The 20,874-nt window shown below is 34.7% G+C and overlaps 1 protein-coding gene across 2 annotated transcripts in view; it reads left to right on the top strand.

Annotated features, from left to right (window-relative positions):
* Positions 1-20,874, top strand: part of ETNK1 (ethanolamine kinase 1) — a 73,392-nt gene that overhangs the window by 22,473 nt on the left and 30,045 nt on the right. For both annotated transcript variants that reach the window (XR_004351732.1, XM_032645245.1), the window contains exons 2-4: positions 5,753-6,012; positions 15,284-15,424; positions 19,826-19,968. Coding sequence is in view for 1 of the 2 variants with exons in the window: in XM_032645245.1 (XP_032501136.1) it covers positions 5,753-6,012; positions 15,284-15,424; positions 19,826-19,968 (544 nt within the window). In the remaining variant the exon portion in view is untranslated. The remainder of the gene's footprint in view (positions 1-5,752; positions 6,013-15,283; positions 15,425-19,825; positions 19,969-20,874) is intronic.

Below are 20,874 nucleotides of genomic sequence, written 5' to 3'. Positions count from 1 at the left end.
TATATACGTGTATGTGTGGTGTGTTATTGATGTCTAGTTCATATTCAGTGTAGCTTGAGAAGATGCTCTGAGTGATTTTAATCCTTTGATATTTATTGAGGCTTGTTTTATAATCAAGCCTAGAGTCAATTTTGGTAATATTTTATATATACTTGAAAAGGATGCGTATTCTCTTGCTGGGTACAGTGTTCTGTGTGTGTCAGTTAAGTTGGATTTTTAATTCTATTGCTTAGCTCTTTTGTATATGTAATGATTGTTCCCTGTTTTTAAAAAATCAGCTCTTAGAGATGTGCTCAAGTTTCAGACAATTATTGTGGAATTTGTTTAGTCTGTCAGTTTTTGCTATATGTATTTTGAAGTTATGTTATTGCATGCACTCAATTTAGAATTCTTGTATCTTCTTGATGGCTCAGTCCTTTTATAATTATAAAACATCCCTTTTTATCTCCTGGAATGTATCATTAGGATCTATTTTGTCTGATATGGTGTAACTACATCAGCTTTCTTCTACATGTGTCTTGTAAAAAGTAGCATATAGTCGTTTTTTTTTTTTTTTTGCGGTACGCGGGCCTCTCACCATTGTGGCCTCTCCCGTTGCGGAGCACAGGCTCCGGACGCACAGGCTCAGTGGCCATGGCCCACGGGCCTAGCCGCTCTGCGGCATGTGGGATCTTCCCGGACCGGGGCACGAACTCATGTCCCCTGCATCGGCAGGTGGACTCTCAACCACTGCGCCACTAGGGAAGCCCCATACTTAGTTTTTTAATTGGATTATTTAGTTCTTTTACATTTAATGTAACTACTTATATGGTTGAGTTTTTCACTGTACCATCATACTTTTTTTTCCTCTTTGACCCATCTTTTATATTCCTGTTTTTCACCTTTATTTTTTCTTCTTTCTGTGTGTTCCAAATCTCAGAGGAACTCACAGTAAATATGGAGTGGCAAATATAATTAAGAAATTACAGTACTTTGTTTTTGTTTTTGGCCGTGCTGTGCAACATGTGGGATCTTAGTTTCTCGACCAGGGATTGAACCTGTGCCCCCTGCATTAGGACTGTGGAGTCTTAACCACAGGACCGCCAGGGAAGTCCCTTCAGTGCATTTTAGTAATGCTATGTATAGGTCACTAGCAAGCGCTGAGAAGTATTTATGTCTTATCTGAGTTTAGGAATTGTCTCCTGGAGGTTATAACTCCTGTGTTGGAATTTTGAAGGAAGTTAGAAGTTAGTGAGGCGAAGGAAAAGAAGGGTGAATTTGTCAGGTAGATCACTAGATAACTTGGGAGGTATTGTGGAACTTGTACACCCTAAGGAACTTAAACTTTATCCTCTAAACAGTGTGGAGTCAGTTGAAGATTGCCAGTCATCATGTTCATGTTTGTATTTTAGATGGATTATTTTGGTGGCAGTTAGTGTGAGTTTTTTGGGAAGGTGGGAAGGTGGTTAAACGGGCGTAAGAGAGACCAATGAGGTTATTAAAATACTGCAGACAGGAGATTGACAAGGGGATGGAGAAACAGGAGTGGATTTAAGAATTACCTAGGAAGAAAACATTTTATGTGGGGGATGGAGAGGGAGGGGTCAAGGTGACTGAAATGTGCCTGAGTGAATGGAAGATTAAAATGAATTGGTACCATTAAATGATTTATCTCTGGTTTTAAGCAGTTTTATTATGAGGTGCCTTGGTGTAGTTTTCTTCATGTTTCTTGGCTTGGGCTTGTTGAGCTTCTTGGATCTTGAGTTTATAGGTTTTCATCAAATTTGGAAAACTTTTGGCTGTCATTTCTTTACAAATGTTTCTGTTCTCTTTTTTCCTTTCTTTGAGGACTCAAATTTTATATGTAGTCTCTCAGCTAGTGGATGCTCTTCTCTCTCTCTTTGATAATTCATGTTTTCCTCTGTATTTTGTTTTGCATAGTTTCTATTCCTATGTCTTCAAATTTGCTAAATTGTTTTTTCCACTACCTAACCTAGTGTTAAATCCCATCTAAGTGTGTTTTCCCTTCAGACATCTTGAGAAGTTTAATTTGGGTCTTTTTTATGTCTTCAGCGACTCTGCTTAATTTTTTGTTGTAAGAATACAACACACTTTTTTCTTGGAATACAGTTTTAACACCTGCTAATTCTAACATCTGTGTCAGTTCTGGTTGGTTTCAATTAATTGATCCCCCTCTCACTCCCCATTGTGGGTTGTATTTTTCTGCCCTTTTTGCATGCCTGATAATCTTTTTCTTTTTGGCCGCCTCACCCAGCCTGTGAGATCTTAGTTCCCCGAGCAGGGATTGAAATTGCACCCTTGGCAATGAGAGCGCAGAGTCCTAACTGCTGGACCGCCAGGGATTTCCCCATGCCGAATAATCTTTAATTGGATATTAGACATTGTGAATTTTACCTTGTTAGGCACTCGATAGTTTTTGTAGTTCTTTGGGAATAGTTTGCATCTTTGGGTCTTGCTTTCAACGTTTGCTAGGTGGTACCAGTGAAGCAGCATACAGTCTAGGGCTAATCTATAACATAGATGTTGTCTTAATTATTAACTTTTATGATCTCATCATGAATTATTTTTCTGTCTTGTGTTCAAATTTAAATATGTAGTTATCTACATATTTGATAAGAGCTTAGTTTGTGTCAGGAACTGTTGTGCTTTTGTGTATATTAAGTCATTCTCATAAAAACCTATAAAGCAGATTCTAATGTGCTGATATTAAACATGAGATGAATGAAGCATATACAGGTAAGTGACTTGCCTAAAATCACTCAGCTTACAGATGACACAGCTAGAATTTATAGTCAAGCAGTGTTGCTCTGTAGCTCATCCTCTGAACTGGTATTATCTTAAATACTTGACAAACAGTGCAGGATAAACCGTGTGAAAAGGAGCTCCATGAGATTTGTAGTAGTTTTGTCCCCCCTCCATTGAGGTGGAATTTTATATTTCTAGTATATATCTAGTATAGTACACATACCTAGCATATGCCCTAGTATGTTTTTTTTTTTTTTTTTTTTTCGGTACGCGGGCCTCTCACTGTTGTGGCCTCTCCCGTTGCGTAGCACAGGCTCTGGACGCGCAGGCTCAGCGGCCTATGACTCACGGGCCAAGCCGCTCCGCGGCATGTGGGATCTTCCCAGACCGGGTCATGAACTGGTGTTCGCTGAATCGGCAGGCGGACTCTCAACCACTGCGCCACCAAGGAAGCCCCCTAGTATGTTTTTAAATGTGTGTTTCAGAAGGCTGAAGCACCGTGAATTAATTGTTGGTTTATATATGAGGTGGGAACCATACATCTTTAAAGTCAGAAATCTCCATCAAGAGATCATTAGGATAAGCCGAACAAATTGGGTTTATTACTCCTTCCTTAAGGAAGACTTATTCCATGGGGAATGGTGGGGCTCTCAGTATGTGGGTGTTAGAAAGGACTTCGTATAAGATTTGAATTTGGTGATTTGGGAGAGGGTTCAAGGAAGCAAGGCTTTCCTCTGGATTTGGGTGTTGTCAGGAAGGAAGTGGGGCAAGTCTACAACTGTGTGGGTAGCTTATCTTACCTAGAGGACTGGAGGAATGAAGCAGGACCAAAGCTGTTCCTGGAAAAGGAACGGCAGTCCCTCACATTAGCCAGAATAGGGGAGTGCTTGGTCATTTTTGTGGTTTGGAAAAAATGCATAGTTTTGTCTTTGTTCAGACATGATTACAGAGTGACTTTGTTTTTGTCTTGATGCATTATGGTCACAGAGTGGCCTCATCTGATATTGATGTTCTATGAAATTGCTTATGTTCAGAATCTCCAGGCCTTGCTGTATGTGCCATGTCAGTTCCTAGCCCCTTTCGTTTTTCTCACTATTTTAATTTTTTCACATGTAAACTAGATTGATTACGGGAAAAAAAAAAAAAAAGTGAGAAAACATATAGAAGCCAAACGAGAAAAGTTTAAACTACTTAGAGAGAAATAAGAAAACAGGAGACAAGATTTAAACTACCTAATATTTTATTGGATATCTTTGCAGACATTTTTATCCTTATTTATACATAAACTACTTTTGTAAATGAAGTTATTCATATATTTATTTTTTTGCTCCAGGGGTTTATTGTGACTATCATTTCATTGCAAGTATGTGGCTGTTTTGTGCAACAGAGTATGTTAGGGTTAGTGTCATTGGAGTTGTGACTCTATGTTATAAATGTCTATATAGTATTCAATAATCTTATCTCGTAATGTTATCCATTTCTAGCCTTTTTAAGTGCATATGTCTTTGTATGTATGTTTCTGCATGTACACATAAATGTACAATGTAGCGTGCACAATTAAAGAAATTTATTATAGGCAGAAGTGAAAGAATGAATTTGTTATAAGCTAGATCAAGAAGACAAGCTAGTATTTAAGTATTAAGTCCTTACTATTTGTTAGGAGGATGTAGAAAACATAGATTTCACTCCTGGCTTTTGAGGAGTGTAGAATGTCTTTCATTACAAGCATTTCAGAATGTTAGCTTCTCAAACTTCATTACAATAATTGAAATACTTCATCTCTACATGACATGTGGAGGAGTTACAGAATAATATGTGTGAGTTGTTATGGCATTTTAATAGGAAACAACATGCTTTCAACATAGATTTTAATAAAACGATGGAGTTTAGTTTAAGGACATATGCTTCTTGTCAGTGTCTCCCTACATACCATCTTTTTGAAATCTACGTGGAAAGCACAGTTTGTATGTCTCTGCATACCCAAAAAACATAGATATTCAAAGGTGAATAAGGATACATAAATACTTTCTTTCAAATTTCAGCTTAAGATCTAAAGCCTTTTCAGATGTCATTTATCATTACAACAATCTTATCAAAACAGAAACGTTTACCTTCTTTCTCAGGCATTAGTTAAATGTGTATACATTTAAAACTTATTCTTTGTGCATTATTCCTGTTCTTTCCCAGTTGTCTTTGGAAAAATGTCCTTAACGCTTACTTTCACTTTTTAACTTTTATCCCTTTATTCCACTGAGAGCCTCCAAAAGCTCTGAGTTATAATTGGGTAAATAGAAAATTAGTTTTAGTGTCAAAGTAGTGTAGAGGAAAATGAAAGCTACAATTTTGAATAGACTTAGAGAACTAATATTGCTAATCATCTGTTTACTTTTTAATATAACATTGTACTCAAATCTAAAAAGGACTTTAAGTACTTAAGACTCTTGAAGAGTCCTCAAACTCCCTTTTAGAAAATACCTGAGAAATCTCTATCTTCCTCTAATTAAGGTTGTGCTTTTTATTTTTTAGCTGTAGCATTCAAGTTTAAATTATTACAACCCGAATACTTAAAACAATTTTTTATACATATTATGTTAAGTAATCTTTGGAAATAACATTTAAAGTTGAGTTTTTTATAAATTGGAGATTTACCATAATATAAATTATGGTATATTTGTGTATTTAAACTTATGAACATTATTAAAGACTTTTTTATATACTATGCTAGCAAGAGAGCCACTTTCCCCGTCTTCAGAGACTTTCCAATCTATTTAGATATAGGAGAGAGAGAACGTGTTTGTTGTACAACACAACATAGTAAACAGTGGTATTCTGTTTTGTTTAAATCTACAATTAAAATTATAGACATGTTAGGCAAACTTGTATTCAAAAGTTATATTAAGTAGATATTTTCTTTCAATTAGTATTTAATGATTTTCAAGTTATCTCCTATTCCTTCATTAAAAGTAAATAATTGTTTTTCCCCCATTTTTTCTTTTTTTTTGGGCAGCTTTTCACAGATGGAATCACAAACAAACTTATTGGCTGTTACGTGGGTAATACAATGGAGGATGTAGTCCTGGTGCGAATTTATGGCAATAAGACTGAGTTGTTAGTTGATCGAGATGAGGAAGTGAAGAGTTTCCGAGTGTTGCAGGCTCACGGCTGTGCACCACAACTCTACTGTACCTTCAATAATGGACTGTGCTATGAATTTATACAGGGAGAAGCATTGGATCCAAAGCATGTCTGCAACCCCGCCATTTTCAGGTACATTTCTTTTCCTAAATAATTTGTCCTTTTGAAAAATAAGAGTATTAAGTGCACTAAGGAAATGTTTTTTAAAACTGCCTTTTCTTTCTTTAGGCAACTATTTGGTTAATTTAGAAACTTTCTTTTGTTCGGGTTTTGTTTCATTTTTGCTAAAGAAAAAACATTCCTTTTTTCTGAATTCTCATAGTTAACTCTTTGCAAAAGAAAGGACTGCGAGAGGTTTTGGATTAGCCTGTCGCAGAAGGTCAAGGCTTCTCAATTTTTTAAAGTAGTGCTTGAATCAAAGCATTACACATTTCTTATTCCTAAGTTTCGTTACTCAGATGCTCATAGTTTCAGAGTTCTTGCTTACTATGAGTCTTAATTCTGTTAACACGCCTTTGTTACTTTTTAAATTTAAAAATTATTTTATTCAAAGTATTATGTTTTCTATAAGAATAATGTCTTGCATATGCTTGATCATTTTTCTAAAATTGCTAAAATTTTCTTTTGGGCTTGATTTGAAAACAGCAAGTTCATTGATAGTTTAAATCAAAAGTTCTCAAACATTTCGGTCTCAGGACCCTTTTACAACTCTTAAAAGGTTATTGAGGACCCAAAGAGCTTTTGTTTATGTGAATTATATTTATCAGTGTTTACTATGTTAGAAATTAGAACACAAAGTTTTTAGAATGAAAGATTATCAAGTGCATGTCCTTTTAGCTGTCGGTCAACATGATGACATCATCACACCACTTCACGTAGCTTCTCAAAACTGTACTGTACACTTGTTAGAAAATGAGAGTGAAAAAGGTAAATAATACTTTATGAAAATAGTTTTAACCTCACAAACTTCCTGAAAGGGTCTTGAGCCATAGATCAAAGTTCATAGTATTCTCTTGCTTTGGCTTCTTCAGACGTAGCTACTTGCCTGTATTATGATTATAATAAAGAGTATCTACTTTGAATATAAAAGGCATTGGAATGTATTTATGTTTAATGTAGTCTAGGGGAGGAAAAATGATTCAGTCAGCTGCTCTACTAGTAATTTACAGTCTGTGACAGACAGTAACCTTGGGGAAAAAATAAGGTAAATAGTATACACAGAGGAACAGAAAAGGTTTTCAAAAAGAGTACAAATAATTTACTGTGGTATAGTTGGGAAATTAGGCAGTGTTTAACTGAGGTAACATTTGAATTGGATTTTAAAGGATGAGGCAGAGCATGGAGGAGTCTGAGGGAGATGATAGGTAAAGACGAATAGCATCAAGCTAATGCTTAACTAGTAATTCAACTTATGGAAGTTTATCATGATCTTTTTTATTTGAACTTTTGTGTAGCAATCAAGTATTGCAGAGACCTTTAAATTTTTTTCTAATTCAAATTAAAGTGTTTAGGAATTTTCTTATCAAGTATTTCTCTAAAACTTGCCTCTTGCTGGGAATACTGGCTGAAGTATAATTAAAGCCACTCAGCAACAGACATAATGGGAGAAATGCAATTTAAAATGAGTTATTGCTCACTTATCAAGAAGCATAACTAAAAAACACCAACTTCCAGTGCTGAGGGTTTTGTAGTGGAAATGATACATTGTGAGTTGCAAGTAAAATTGGTAATGTTGTCTTTCGGAAATCAATAGGGCATTATATAGTAAGTCATAAAAGAAAGTCATATGCTTGATTGTGTCATAACAACTCATATTGTCTAAAACATACAAGATGTCTGATGCAGGACTAAAAGGAAAAATATCAGCTTACTAGTTGAACTGTGGCTACAATCAGGAAATAATTTGCTTATGTGAAAACTCAAAGGGAGTTTGTAAAAAAGAAATAAATTCTGTTGGGATGGTAGGATTAGGGGTTTTATTTTTCCAGTTTCAAAAAAATGCCTGTTATTATAATTTTTAAAAAGCTTCCAAGAGAGGAGCAATTAGTGAGTATTAGTGGGTGTTTGAGGAGATTCTCTGCAGCCTTGAGATTTTCAAACATTTGGCTTTATTGAGTATAGAATTTAAAGTAGCATTTGCCTTGATGTTAGTGCAGTAAAACCTTATCTTACTGAGACTAGGTAGAAGAAGGACCAATCTATGATAGTGAAAATCAGAAATCTTAATTTTTTATTACCTAGTTTTTTCTCTGTTGTACATAAAATTTACTAATAGAAAACAATTGAATTGCTCTAATACAGTTCTTTTTAAGAACTGTATTCTTTCTTATGACCGTTTAATTAATTTAGTTAACATTTTTTATTTTTAATTGTGATAAAATACACATAACAAAATTTCCCATCTTAATCATTTTTTAAGTATACAGTTCCATAGTGTTCAGTACATTCACATTGCTGTGCAGCCAGTCTCCACAGTTCTTTTCGTCTTGCAAAACTAAAATTTTATATCCATTAAACAACAACTTCCCATTCTCCCCTACCCCCAGCCTTGGCAATGATCTTACTTTCTGTCTGCATGAATTTGACTGCACTAGGTACCTTATGTAAGTGGAATCATACCTTTTTGTCTGGCTTAATTCACTTAGCATAATGTCTTCAGGGTTCATCCACGTTGTAGCGTGTGTCAGAATTTCCTTCCTTTTTAAGGCTGAGTAATATTCCATTTTATATGTAGGCCATGTTTTGTTTACTCATTAATCCATGGATGGACATTTGGGTCACTTCTGTTGATATTTTTTCACTGTTGTGAATAATACTGTTATGAACATGGGTGTGCAAATATCTTTTTGAGACCCTGTTTTCAATTCCTTTGGGTATATAATCAGAAGTGGAATTGCTGGATCATATGGTCATTCTATTTTTAATATTTTTAGGAACTGCCTTACTGTTTCCCATAGTGGCTGCACCAATTTACATTCCCACCAACAGTGCACAAGGGTTCCAGTTTCTCCAAGTCCTTGCCAACACTTATTATTTTGTTTTTTTGATAGTAGCCATCCTAATTGCAAGGAGGTGGTATCTCATTGTGGTTTTGATTTCTATTTCCCTAATGATTAGTCACGTTTAGCGTCTTTTCTTATGCTTCTTGGCCATTTGTGTATCTTCTTGGGGGAAATGTCATTTCAAGTCCTCTTCCAATTTTCTAATGGGACTTTTTTTTTGTTGTCTAGATGTAAGAGTACTTTATGTATTCTGGATATTAACTCCTTATCACATATATGACTTACAAATACTTAATTCCATGGGTTGCCTTTTCACTCTGTTGATTTTGTCCATTGATGCGCAGTTCTAAATTTTGATGTATGTAGTCCAGTTTATCTGTTTTTACTTTTATTGTCTGTGCTATTGGTGTCATATCCAAGAAATTGTTACCAAGTTCTGTGTCATGAAGCTTTTCTCCTATGTTTTCTTCTAAGGGTTTTATAGTTTTTTTAGCTCTTAACATTTAGATTTTTGATCCACTTTGAGTTAATTTTTATGTATGATTTAAGGAAAGGATTAAGGAACGTCTTTCTTTTACATGTGGATACCCTGTTTTTCCAGCACCAGCTGTGGAAAAGACTCTCCTTTGCCATTGAATGGTTTTGGCATCCTTATTGAAAATCATTTGATCATAAATTGGAGGGTTTATTTTGGAGCTGTCTATTCCATTTGTCTGTATGTCTGAGGCTATGCAAGTGCTGCTCTGTTTTGATAACTGTAGCTTTGTAATAAGTTTTGAAATCAGGAAGTGTGAGACTTCCAACTTTATTCTTCTTTCTCCAGCTTGTTTTAGCTATCTGGGGTTCCTTAAAATTACATTTGAATTTTAGGGTGGATTTTTTTCTGTTTATGCAAAAAATGCTGTTGGGATTTTGATAGGGATTGTATTGAATATAAAGATCACTTTGGGTAGTATTGACATCTTAGCAATATTAAGTCTTCCAGTCCACAAACATGGAATGTCTTTCCATTTATTTCTGTATTTAATTATTTTCAGGAACATTTTGTAGTTTTAAGTATAGAAATCTTTTACCTTGTTGGTTAACTTTATTCCTAAGTATTTTATTCTTTTTGTTGCTATTGTAAATGGAATTGTTTTCTTAATTTCCTTTTTGGATTGTTCATCAATAATGTAGAACTGCAATGTATTTTATGTGTTGATTTTGTGTTCTGCAACTTTGGTGAATTCATTTACTAGTAAAAACCATAAATTTTCCTAACAAAGCCATCCTTCACAAATTGCGTGTTTTGTTCAACACCAATTTATCAAAAATTTTAGATGAGTATGGAACTTGTAAGTAGGACTTATTTAATTTTTAAAATCTCTTAGCAAAGCCTAGTTTTTAAGTATGTAGCTGCTATGCTTGCAGTTGAACTATACTTGTTATTTCCACGAGGATATTTGTATAATAGATTTTCTTCCTTTCCTTGTTAATTTTGCTACAGAAAAGATACACTGGTAGTTCTGAGACCTGTAGACATTGACTTGAATCCTAGATTTTGCAAAAAAGGCTTATTATACAAGATGTGTCTTGTTAAAGGACAGGCAGTATTTCAAATGGATGGTCATTTTGTTTTTCTATAGCTAGGCATTAATTTTGGCACAGTTCTTATTATATGAGATTTTTTAAAATCCAGGATAAATTTTAATCCACCAGAGAAAAACTCTAATAGTGGTAGAATCCTATGGTAAGTTTCTAAATGTATCCTGAGTCTGTTGCCAAGATGATGATTCTTATTCATCAAATATCTGTTAAGTACCTCCTTTTAGTGCTGAATGCTAGGATAGAAGAATAAGGCATGGTCTTTGCCCCTTGTATGATAACTTAGTGGTAGTATTTATCAGTAGTATTGATAAAGCAATGTCAACTATACTATTATTATTTGCTGCTATTTTTTTTAATTACATAGGAAAATGTTACAAAACATTTTAAACACTCTTCTGAATATATTTTTACCTATTATATAAGCATGATGTTATCATTTAACATTAACTTTGTCCCTTATATAATCGAATTCTATTTTAACAGTGCACCTGTAGATAAGGTAAATATCTATAGTTTACTTTAGAAGTATTAATCATTAGCTCTTAATTTTTGGTATAGTTTTTTTGCAAATATTAATTTTGCTATTGTATGGTGGTTGTTAATAATTTAGTTTGTTTTCCATTTGAGTAGGTTTATATCACGTTATGCAGAAATGTTTTTAAAATTGCATATAAAATAATTTTTATAATTTCACTTGTAATTTCAGAAATTTGTTCAAAGGAGAAAATATTTGATAATTTTTGATAAAAATCAAAATCAAATTTGGAAAATTTGCCTTTCACTCCATAGTTTATATATATTTAACATTTCTATTATACCCAGTAGGAAATTGGTATGAAATGGGAAGTTAGTCTACAGGATCTTTGTATATGAATATGAATGTGAAATTCCTGTTGTCATTATTGAACTTAAATCTCCAAATTGAGTAAATGTTTATGTAAATTTTTTTCTGGTATTCAGGGACATATCACGTCAGGTTTGAAGGAGAGCTTTAAGATTACGCCAGTAATTTGATTTTCCTTGTAAGAAATCTGAGACTCAGAGAAATGAAATGATTTGCTTAAGTTTAGACTTAAAATACAAGGGAAAAGTCAGAAGAAAACCCAACTAATTCTGTGCAGTGTTACTGCAGTATATTATAGTGGAAAGGCCTGGCTCAGCTCCAGTTAGCCACCTTTCTGCCAAAAGAGTCAAGACAATCAAAATTAGTAGGTGCTTTTTCTTGTAGCAGCTATTCATGTTCAACAGATTCCATTAACGTGTAAGAACCCCTTGGAGTTGTGGCGATTTTGAAGTATTTACCTTAGAATTGTCATTCCAGTCACTCCTAGCTAAATAACTTATATTTGGACAACTTCTGAGACTACATTTTGTGTTTTGCAAATCAGGGTCTCATACAAACTCTGAGGTAAAACTATAAAAAACAGGCATTATTATTTATTTTTAAAACAGCAAATAAAATTTTTTGGTATTAAATACCTGTTCTAATATGTGACCCTTCTTCTGAATCACTGGTCTCATTTGTTGAGTAAACATTTCTAGGTCATAATGTTCTGTTGCTATAGATTGCCCCTTGAGTTTTATGTAACATGTATTACCTTTCTTCAGGCCTTTTGTTCCAATTCCCCTCCTTAAAGTTTTAAAACCAGTTTTTAGTGGCTTCAAATATATATGTGTCACACACACATACACATCTATGTATGTATATGTGTGTTTGCATGTATATATGTGTATATTTGTACTCTCCTTTGTTTTGATTTTATTATCACTTTTATTATCATGAAGGTTCCTGATGCTTAAAGTACTACATGTTCATTTGGGCCTAGCTTTTTATGCAAATACTGTATGAGAGATTGATATAAAAATAGATTTTTTTCCTATATTCTTGTAGAGTATATGGTCTTGGGGAAGATCATTTAAGAAATAATTATTTAATTTATATAAAAATGTTTATTTGGTAATTTCAGAGGTATGGACCAAAACACACATAACTAAAAAGATCACAGATTTTAATATTTTGGTAATGCATTAGGATTCTTTTTTTCCCCCCAAAATAAGATTTATTCTTCACATGGTTGCATACTCAATTATATTTTATTCTCAAATCTGCCAAATTTTCCATTTTAGACAAGAATGCAGTGCCTTAAAGGTGAAAGATATTCTCAGATATATCTATGTCTCTCCTTTCACATAACTTCAGCATCCATAGAATCCTAACTTAATCATCAAAATAAAGGCCAAAAGCAAATTTTACTCAATTACAGTGAAACCTCAATCATACTTATTTTCCAGAGTAGAAAACAAGGAGAAAATATTGAATGCATCAGACACTACACTTGGCAGCAGTTTTAGGCTGAGGAGCTTGCTGAATGTGATCTACATGTAAACTTTTAAGCTTCAGAATAACAATATAAGCAGGTTTCTCTTTAAAAATTTAGGTGGGTTAAAGAACAGCATTACAAATATTTTATTACTTATTTTAAATTCAGTAATAAAATCCAGTGGTACTCTGAAGACAAGAGAAACTCACCAATTTCTGTACCTGGGTACATGAGAGAATCAGTAGGGTAACAACTAATTCAGTTACAGCTTTGGGTATCAAAGATTTGCAAGGGCTATGTCCTATAGACCTCTTTTCGTTGCATCAAGTACTGTCAGACCAATAGCAGTTTTCTGCTCCTAATAGGCATTGAGCATTTTCCCCTACTGTGAAATATTTTTTAGATCATCAAACATCAAACGAGATGTGGTCAGCTGAATTACAGTCATCCAAACTGAAAGATGAAGAATATTAGTCAATCTATTGGTTCTTTAATGCTGTGTCCTTTCAAACAAAACATCAAATATTTCTTGTAGTAGAACTGAAACTCACTTGCAGTAATGCCTAAACACTTCTGAGATGCATTAGGACTTATTGAGAATAATAATTTGAAAATTCAGACTGACTCAAAGAAGGAGGAATTTGTCGATTCATATATCTGAGAATACTAAGTTCAAGCATGGGTGGATCCAGGGACTCTAATAGTGCCATTAGGAATACCACTGTCTGTTTTGTTGTGTTACCTTTTTTATTCTGGCAGACTTTTCTAAGGAGTGACAATTACGATTCTTAGCAGTTACAGGTTTATCTAATCAATTTGCAGTGTGGGGAGTGTGTCCCTCCTTTTCTGATCGCCTCAACCAAAGTCAGTAGCTTCAACCAAAGTCTTGGGATCAAATCTTTTTGGCCTAGCTTGGATAATATGCCCTGAACCGATCACTCTGGCCTGAAGGATGGAATGCTCTGGGCAAGTCTGTGCCATCTCTTTGCTCCTAAAGTTAGTGGTGCCAGTGGGATAGGGAGTTAGGATTGAGATGAGCTCTGACTGAACCAAAAGTGAACTAAAAGTGAGGGGGATGGAAGTTTCTCCAAAGGAAAGTCAGGACTCTTATTAAATAATAAAACTAGATAGATGAGAATAGTCACTGTAGTATAAAAATATAATAAAAGTGTGTTATTTAATCACAGATTGGTGAAGGATTACTACAATGCTAGATTCCCTGTGTACTTAGTTAAGTGGTTTTTGTGTATTAGTCATCTGGGAAGCTTTTAAAATATCTTAACGCCCTGGCTGCACCCCAAACCAATTAATTTCTCGGGGTAATACCCAGGCCTCTGTATTATTTTCTTTCTTTCTTTCTTTTTTTTAAGTTTCCAAAGATTGATTTTAGTACATAGCCGAGCTAATGTTTGTTCAGAGACCTTGTTAAGACAGTTATAGGAATTAACTCGCTGAACCTATTTATCTGCCCGCTTACCTTTTTACTTTAGTCCCTTTTGCCCTTTATTAACCTCAGTGACTTCAGAAGCAGAATTGGAGCATTATATTAGTGCCGCTCGAATTATACAGTGAATTAGGATCACCTGGAAATCTTGTTTAAAATGCAGTGCTGGGGCCTACCCACAGAGATTATGATTCAGTGGATCCGAGGTGGAACCTTAGAAATTCCTAGGTGGTGCTGTGTTGTAGGTCCTAGGACTGTACTTTGAGGAACGTTACATTAGATTGTTAGCATCTTGAAAATTTGCCAGTTTTAAGTTCTTTTATTTGTAGATTATTGTTAAGTCACGTTTCTACCTACTATTCTATGGACTATATGGTAATTTAGTTTTTATTTCTATTTGGTATGCTTATTCCTCCATTAGCATTTGCTGTACTAGGTTCTGCAGATACAAAAATGGTGTGGACACAAATATACTACACAGCTTCAAACTATTTTGTTGTTATATCAGTATTGATTCTGACATCATAAAATCCTAACGTTTATTCAGAGTATTTGTTGTTAACAACACACAGAAATTAATTCATAGAACCTATTTATCTGCGCATTTACCTTTTTACTTTAGCCCCTTTTGCCCTTTAACTTCAGTGACTTCAAAAGCTCAAAATTAAAATGACTCAGTGTAATTTAAATGCATCAGTGATTAATATCTAATACGTGCCTTGAAATCATTTATAGTCGTGTATTGTTCTGCTGGTCACAAACATTGTATATTCAAAATAGGCTGCCTATATCCAGACACTCAGTCCCTTTTGGACACAATATTTAATTACTGTATTAATTTTAGGTGTTTCTTCCTACTTATGCTTTAAACACTTGTTTGCCTCTCCTTGTGAGAGTTGACTTGCCATATTATTTTGAATCTTGTATATGGTAAAAATAAATCATGTTATAAGATAAAGGCACCCTAGTTATTTTAGTTTACCTATGAGTAGATATGAACTGTATGGTTCTTAACACTTTCTTTTTTATGCTGTTTTGTTTTTAAACAGGCTTATAGCACGTCAGCTTGCTAAAATCCATGCTATTCATGCACACAATGGCTGGATTCCCAAATCTAACCTATGGCTAAAGATGGGAAAATATTTCTCTCTCATTCCCACAGGATTTGCAGATGAAGATATTAATAAAAGGTAAAATTACTTTTATATTTTAAATTATGTTTTACATTGCTTTGCTCATATATAGGGTTTCAAAGATAACTGTAAGGTTTTTGTGTATAAAATCTGGATTGGTTTATCTCTTTGCATTTAAGTAAAATAAGCATTAATTCATATGACTCTCAAAAGGCACTACAGAAATTTCCTTCCCTTCCTACAGCTGACTCAAAAAAAAAAAGAAAAATAACCCCTATAAAAGTGGGGAAGTGGTGAGCCAAGAAACAAATATGGAATGTTTATTTGGCAGTAAACGTAATATAAAGAATACTATGAATGGGTACATTTTTCGTAGTGTGAGTTGACAATAGAGACCTTTTTAAAAAAATTCCTTCTGTCCAAAGGAAGGCTGTTCTGAAGGGGCCTAGAGATCTATACTGGGACAGTGTAGTAATATTGGAGTATGAAAAAGTTTGGGTTTTAGTTTACTGTGACTATTTAAGTCTCATGATGTTGAAAATTAATTTACTGGAGTCTCAGCTTTTGTAGGACTTCAGGTTCAGAGTGACTAAGGTATTTCATTTCCTATATAGAAAAATGTGTAAATCAGTATTTAGAATCCAAATAATATAAACATGTTTCTTTTATTCCAGTTTTATTGAGATATAATTGACATACAGCACTGTGTAAGTTTGTGTACAGCATAATGATTTGACTTATATGCATTAGAAGTGCTTACTACAGTAAGTTTAGTGAACATCCATCATAAATAAACAAAGACATAGAAAAAATTATTTTTCCTTGTGATGAGAACCCTTAGGATTTACTCTCTTAACAACTTTCATATACAATATGCAGCAGGGTTAAGGGGGCTAGTGCTGGCCTTCTGGTGGGCAGAACTGGGTCTGGGGGAGCAGGTTGTGGGACCAGAGGTCCCGGATGTAGTGTCGGCCTGCTGGTGGAAAGGGCCCAGATCCCAGAGGGTCCTGGGCCTAGTGCTGGTCTGCTGCTGGGTGGAGCCAGGTCCCAGCGTTTCTGGCTGCAGGGCCCTGGGGTTCCCCAGAGTTGGTATTAGACCCCCAGTGGGCAGAGCTGGTTCCTGGCACAGCTGGCTTTGGTGTCCAGCATGTCCTGGAAATTGGTGTCAGCTTGCTGGTGGGTGGGGCAAGATCCCTGGATGCTGCCTGAGGGACCCGAGGGGTCCTAAAACTTGGCCTGCTAGGGCGGGCCTGGGTCCTGGTGCCAGTAAGCTAGAGGGAGGATTCCAGAATGGCACTTACCAGGGCGAGTGTCCTCCTGGTAGAGTAAGCTCCCCGAAATGGCTGCTGCCAGTGTCTCTTAGCCCAGGGTAGGCTCCATTTGCCTCCTGCCTCTCCAGGAGGCTCTTGAAGATCAACGGGTGGGTCTGACTCAGGCTCCTTTCAAATTACTGCTTCTGCCCTGGATGCCAGAGTGTGTGAGATTTTGTATATGCCCTTTAAGCGTGGAGTCTCTGTTTCCCACAGCCCTCTGGTTCTCCTGAAAGTGTGCCCTTAAAAAGCCAAATGTCTTCCCAGTGCAGGAGTCCCCAGGCTAGGGATCCTGCTGTGGGGCTTGTCCTCTCTCCTGTGGAGAACCTCTGCAATTGTAATTATCCTCCCGTCTGTGGGTAGCCCACCCAGGGGTACAGGTCTTGACTGTGCTGCATCTCTGCCCCTTCTACTCGTCTTCTTGTGGCTTCTTCTTTATACCTTTAAAAAATCTTTTGTGCCAGTCTTCTGGTCTTTCTCGTCAAGAGTAAGCAGCTCTGTAAGTAGTTGTCGTTTTGATGGCGCCAGTGGGAGCCGGTGAGCTGAGTCCTCCTCCTCCTCCATCGCAGCCACTCTTGACAGACATGCAGAACACAGTCCTGCTGGGACCTTCTGAAATACTCGGCGGCACATGCCTCAGAAACCACACCAGACGTGTTTTTCCATAGTGTGATTAATACTAGTGCAAAAATTGGAAATTTTATTTTGTCTTTATACCTAAAGTGTACATGAAGATTTCAGCTTTTGTATTCAGGAAGTCTTTGCTTTAAGAACAACAGAAGTAAGCAGGACCTGTGGATTTTTTTTTCTTGTTTCTTTTAATTTTTTATAATTCATTAGCGAAAAACAGCTGTATTGTTTTGAGCTTGATTATTTCAAAGATTAGTTTGACTCACTCTGTGTGTGCTTTATTTACATGTAGTTTGTCAAACTTTGAATGGATAGGGATATTACACCCCTTTAACTGGGATAGGCAGACACCTGGAAGTGTGTCGGGTGTATTGGATATTCAGAAAGTGATAACATAAAAACAAAAAAAATTCTCTTTTGAAATAGCTATTTTATTGAAAGATTTTGGGAAAAACCACTTTAGAATAAGTAGATGGCAGTGGTGCAGAGTTGAGAGGCAGTATGGTACTGTATGGATTAAGAGTACAAGACTGGAGCCAGACTGCCTGGGATCAAATCTCAGTTCTGCTGTGTAACCTTGGACAAATTACTTATTTATTCTTCTGTAAAACATAAATAACAAAGGTAATATATTTACCTTTTAGGGGTTCTGTGAGGATTAATTGAGTTGGTATATATAAATTTCTTAGAACCGTGCTTGGCCATATAAGTGCTAAATAAATGTTAGCTGCTATTTTTAAAATTATTATTAGTCAGAGAAGGTTACTTCAAATGCTTGAGGTTAGTGATACTTGGGTAAAGCTGGAGATGCAGTGTGGTAAATAATGAAAGAACCTCCCCCCAACAGAAAATATACAACTAAAACATTAAAAACAGTTAAAATATTAAAAATGTTTCATATTTTCTTCCATTCCTTTTTGTCTGTACATGATTGTAATTATGTTAATAATCCTTTGAATCCTATTATTTCCATTCGACTCAGTACTTTTAAAATAAATTCTTGAATAATTTCACCATTTTAAAAAGCGCATATAAGGATCTCTGTTGGAAGGTATGTGTAGAAGAGAATGCAGGAGTGGGGAGAACAATGAATAGGCAAATTCATTAAAGTAAACTCAGTGATACAGAATCTTTTTTGTGCTATAAAATGGAAAATGTAAGGGGTAATTTGAGAGACGATATAGAGAAAGAATGAAGAGAACTTATTTTGTAAGCCTGATGGTGCTATTGAAGAATTAGTAGTAGCACCTTATTTTTGTTCCATTGTATTTTTATCAAATTATTACAAATACAGCACAATAAATAGTACAGAAAAGAGTGTAGGATAAAAAGCCATGATCACTAATCCTTCTTGCCATACCAACACTCACCCTTCCCAGTCTGACTACTGAGGCAGTTCTCTGTAAAGATGAGTATTCTGTGATGTGGTTACCATATGATAGTATCATAATTTTATATGATTAACAATTGTATGATTATCATATAATAATGAGTTGATTTATCAATAGTAGATAATATCTATTGACTATCAAATGCGACTTTAGCTGATTTATACTACATTCACCCTTCCAAGCTTGAAATAGATGTTTTAGTTCTTTAATGGACTATCTTTGTAACTTTACATAATATACTTAAACTTTTTATTTAACTCTTTATGTCTTGGTTTCCCCCATCTATAAAATGGACATAAACATAAGACATTTAGAATAGTGGTAGTAATTGTTAGCTGTTAGATATATATATTATTCCCTCACCCCATTTTGTACTGATATATTTTTTACTTTTCTGCCCTGCATTTTAACTGTTGATCTGTTTCTTTTTATTCATGTTTAAGTTCTTTTTAATGGTTTTTCTGTATTCTAATCTTTAGAATAATTGGCTTGCTTTAATTCAGAAGTCTGTGCATTTAAATGGAAAGGACTTATTAAAAATAGATTTTCTTTGGTATGTATAGAAATATGGAATTACTGTGTCATGCACCAGGAAGTAACATAGTGCTGCAGGTCATTTATATTTGAAAAACTCAGAGAAAAAGAGATCAGATCTGTGGTTACCAGAGGTGGGGTATGGGGAAGGGGGAATTGGATGAAAGTAGGCAAAAGGTTCAAACTTATAGTTACAAAATAAATAAGTGCTAGGGATGTAATATAAAACATCATAAATTAACACTGCTGTGCATTATATATGGAAGTTGTTAAGAGAGTAAATCATGAGTTCTCATTACAAGAAAACTATAATTTTTTTCTTTTATTTTGTATCTTTGTGAGATGATGGCTGCTCATTAACCTTATTATAGTAATCATTCCGTGATGTATGTAAGTCAAATTATGCTGTACACCTTAAACTTACACAGTGCTGTGTGTGTCAATTATATCTTAATAAAACTAGAAGGAAAAAAATCAGTTCTATATGACAAAAAGAAAAGAAAAGAAGATTTTATTCCTTAATGAAACTTTAAAAAATGTTGCCATTAATATAAACAAGATATAACTCTTTTTTTTTTTTTTTAAACTGAAAGGTTCCTAAGTGATATCCCAAGCTCTCAGATTCTTCAGGAAGAAATGACTTGGATGAAGAAGATTCTTTCTAACCTGGGCTCACCTGTTGTGCTTTGCCATAATGACCTGTTGTGTAAGAATATAATCTACAATGAGAAACAAGGTAGGTGTTTGACTTTAGCAGTGAGTAAGGTTTTTTTCTTCATGTTCTTAACAATCCTTTGATCTTTGTGTCAGTAAATTTAATTCAAACGCAAGGGTTAAAAACATGTGTGCAGTCTTCAACATTTTCTTTTGGTTACAAAGTCACGGTAACTGTGCTAAATTAGGAGTACATATTCTCTTTATAGTTGTATAAAATATGTTTCTTAGAATTGGTTTATTAGAAACAGTTTTTGGTTTCTGTTAGAGTTTTAAATGAAAACTGATAAAATGACTTGGTTTATGAATTTAATTGTAAATATTTGGTAGTTCATGGTTTGAAAATGCACCTGCTTGTAATGGGAGTAATTGAAAAACCAGCTGACATTGTACTATTTTATAAATATAGAAATTTTTTGAGTGTCGGGGGGACAGCAGTATTAGAAGCAAATATGTCTCTAGGTTTCCTATTACCTGTTTATTATACTGATTTGTTAGATATTTTGATGCTAAGGAGGGAGCCACAGATGGAGGAAATTTTATTTGTAGTTGCTGAAATTTTATCTACTAAAGTAATAAGATAATTTAGTAAATTGTTTTAACATTTTTTGAGATGGTCAGTGAACTTTTTGGTGAAATGTTTTTTGGGATTGTTCCTATCTTGCTGTATTCAAATTCTCTGTGTTTTTATCGTTAAGAAACACTTGGTTGTATTATATTATTGGATAAAGTGGTTTGAGGTTTGGTTGCTAAAGCGGTAGGTGCCCTTCAATACTACATTGGCATTTTTAAAACATAATTTTGGTTGAAAGATTAGTATTAATTCAAAAAGTCTGTTTGAAACTTTGAAGCTATTGCATTTTGTAGGAAACCAGTTTTGAACATAGGTATCATAGTTGGAAGATTATTTTGAATTAAAAGTGTGGTG

Source organism: Phocoena sinus, chromosome 10, assembly GCF_008692025.1.
Source record: "Phocoena sinus isolate mPhoSin1 chromosome 10, mPhoSin1.pri, whole genome shotgun sequence".
NCBI lineage: Eukaryota > Metazoa > Chordata > Mammalia > Artiodactyla > Phocoenidae > Phocoena > Phocoena sinus.
This window is presented reverse-complemented; position numbering and strand designations above follow the sequence as displayed.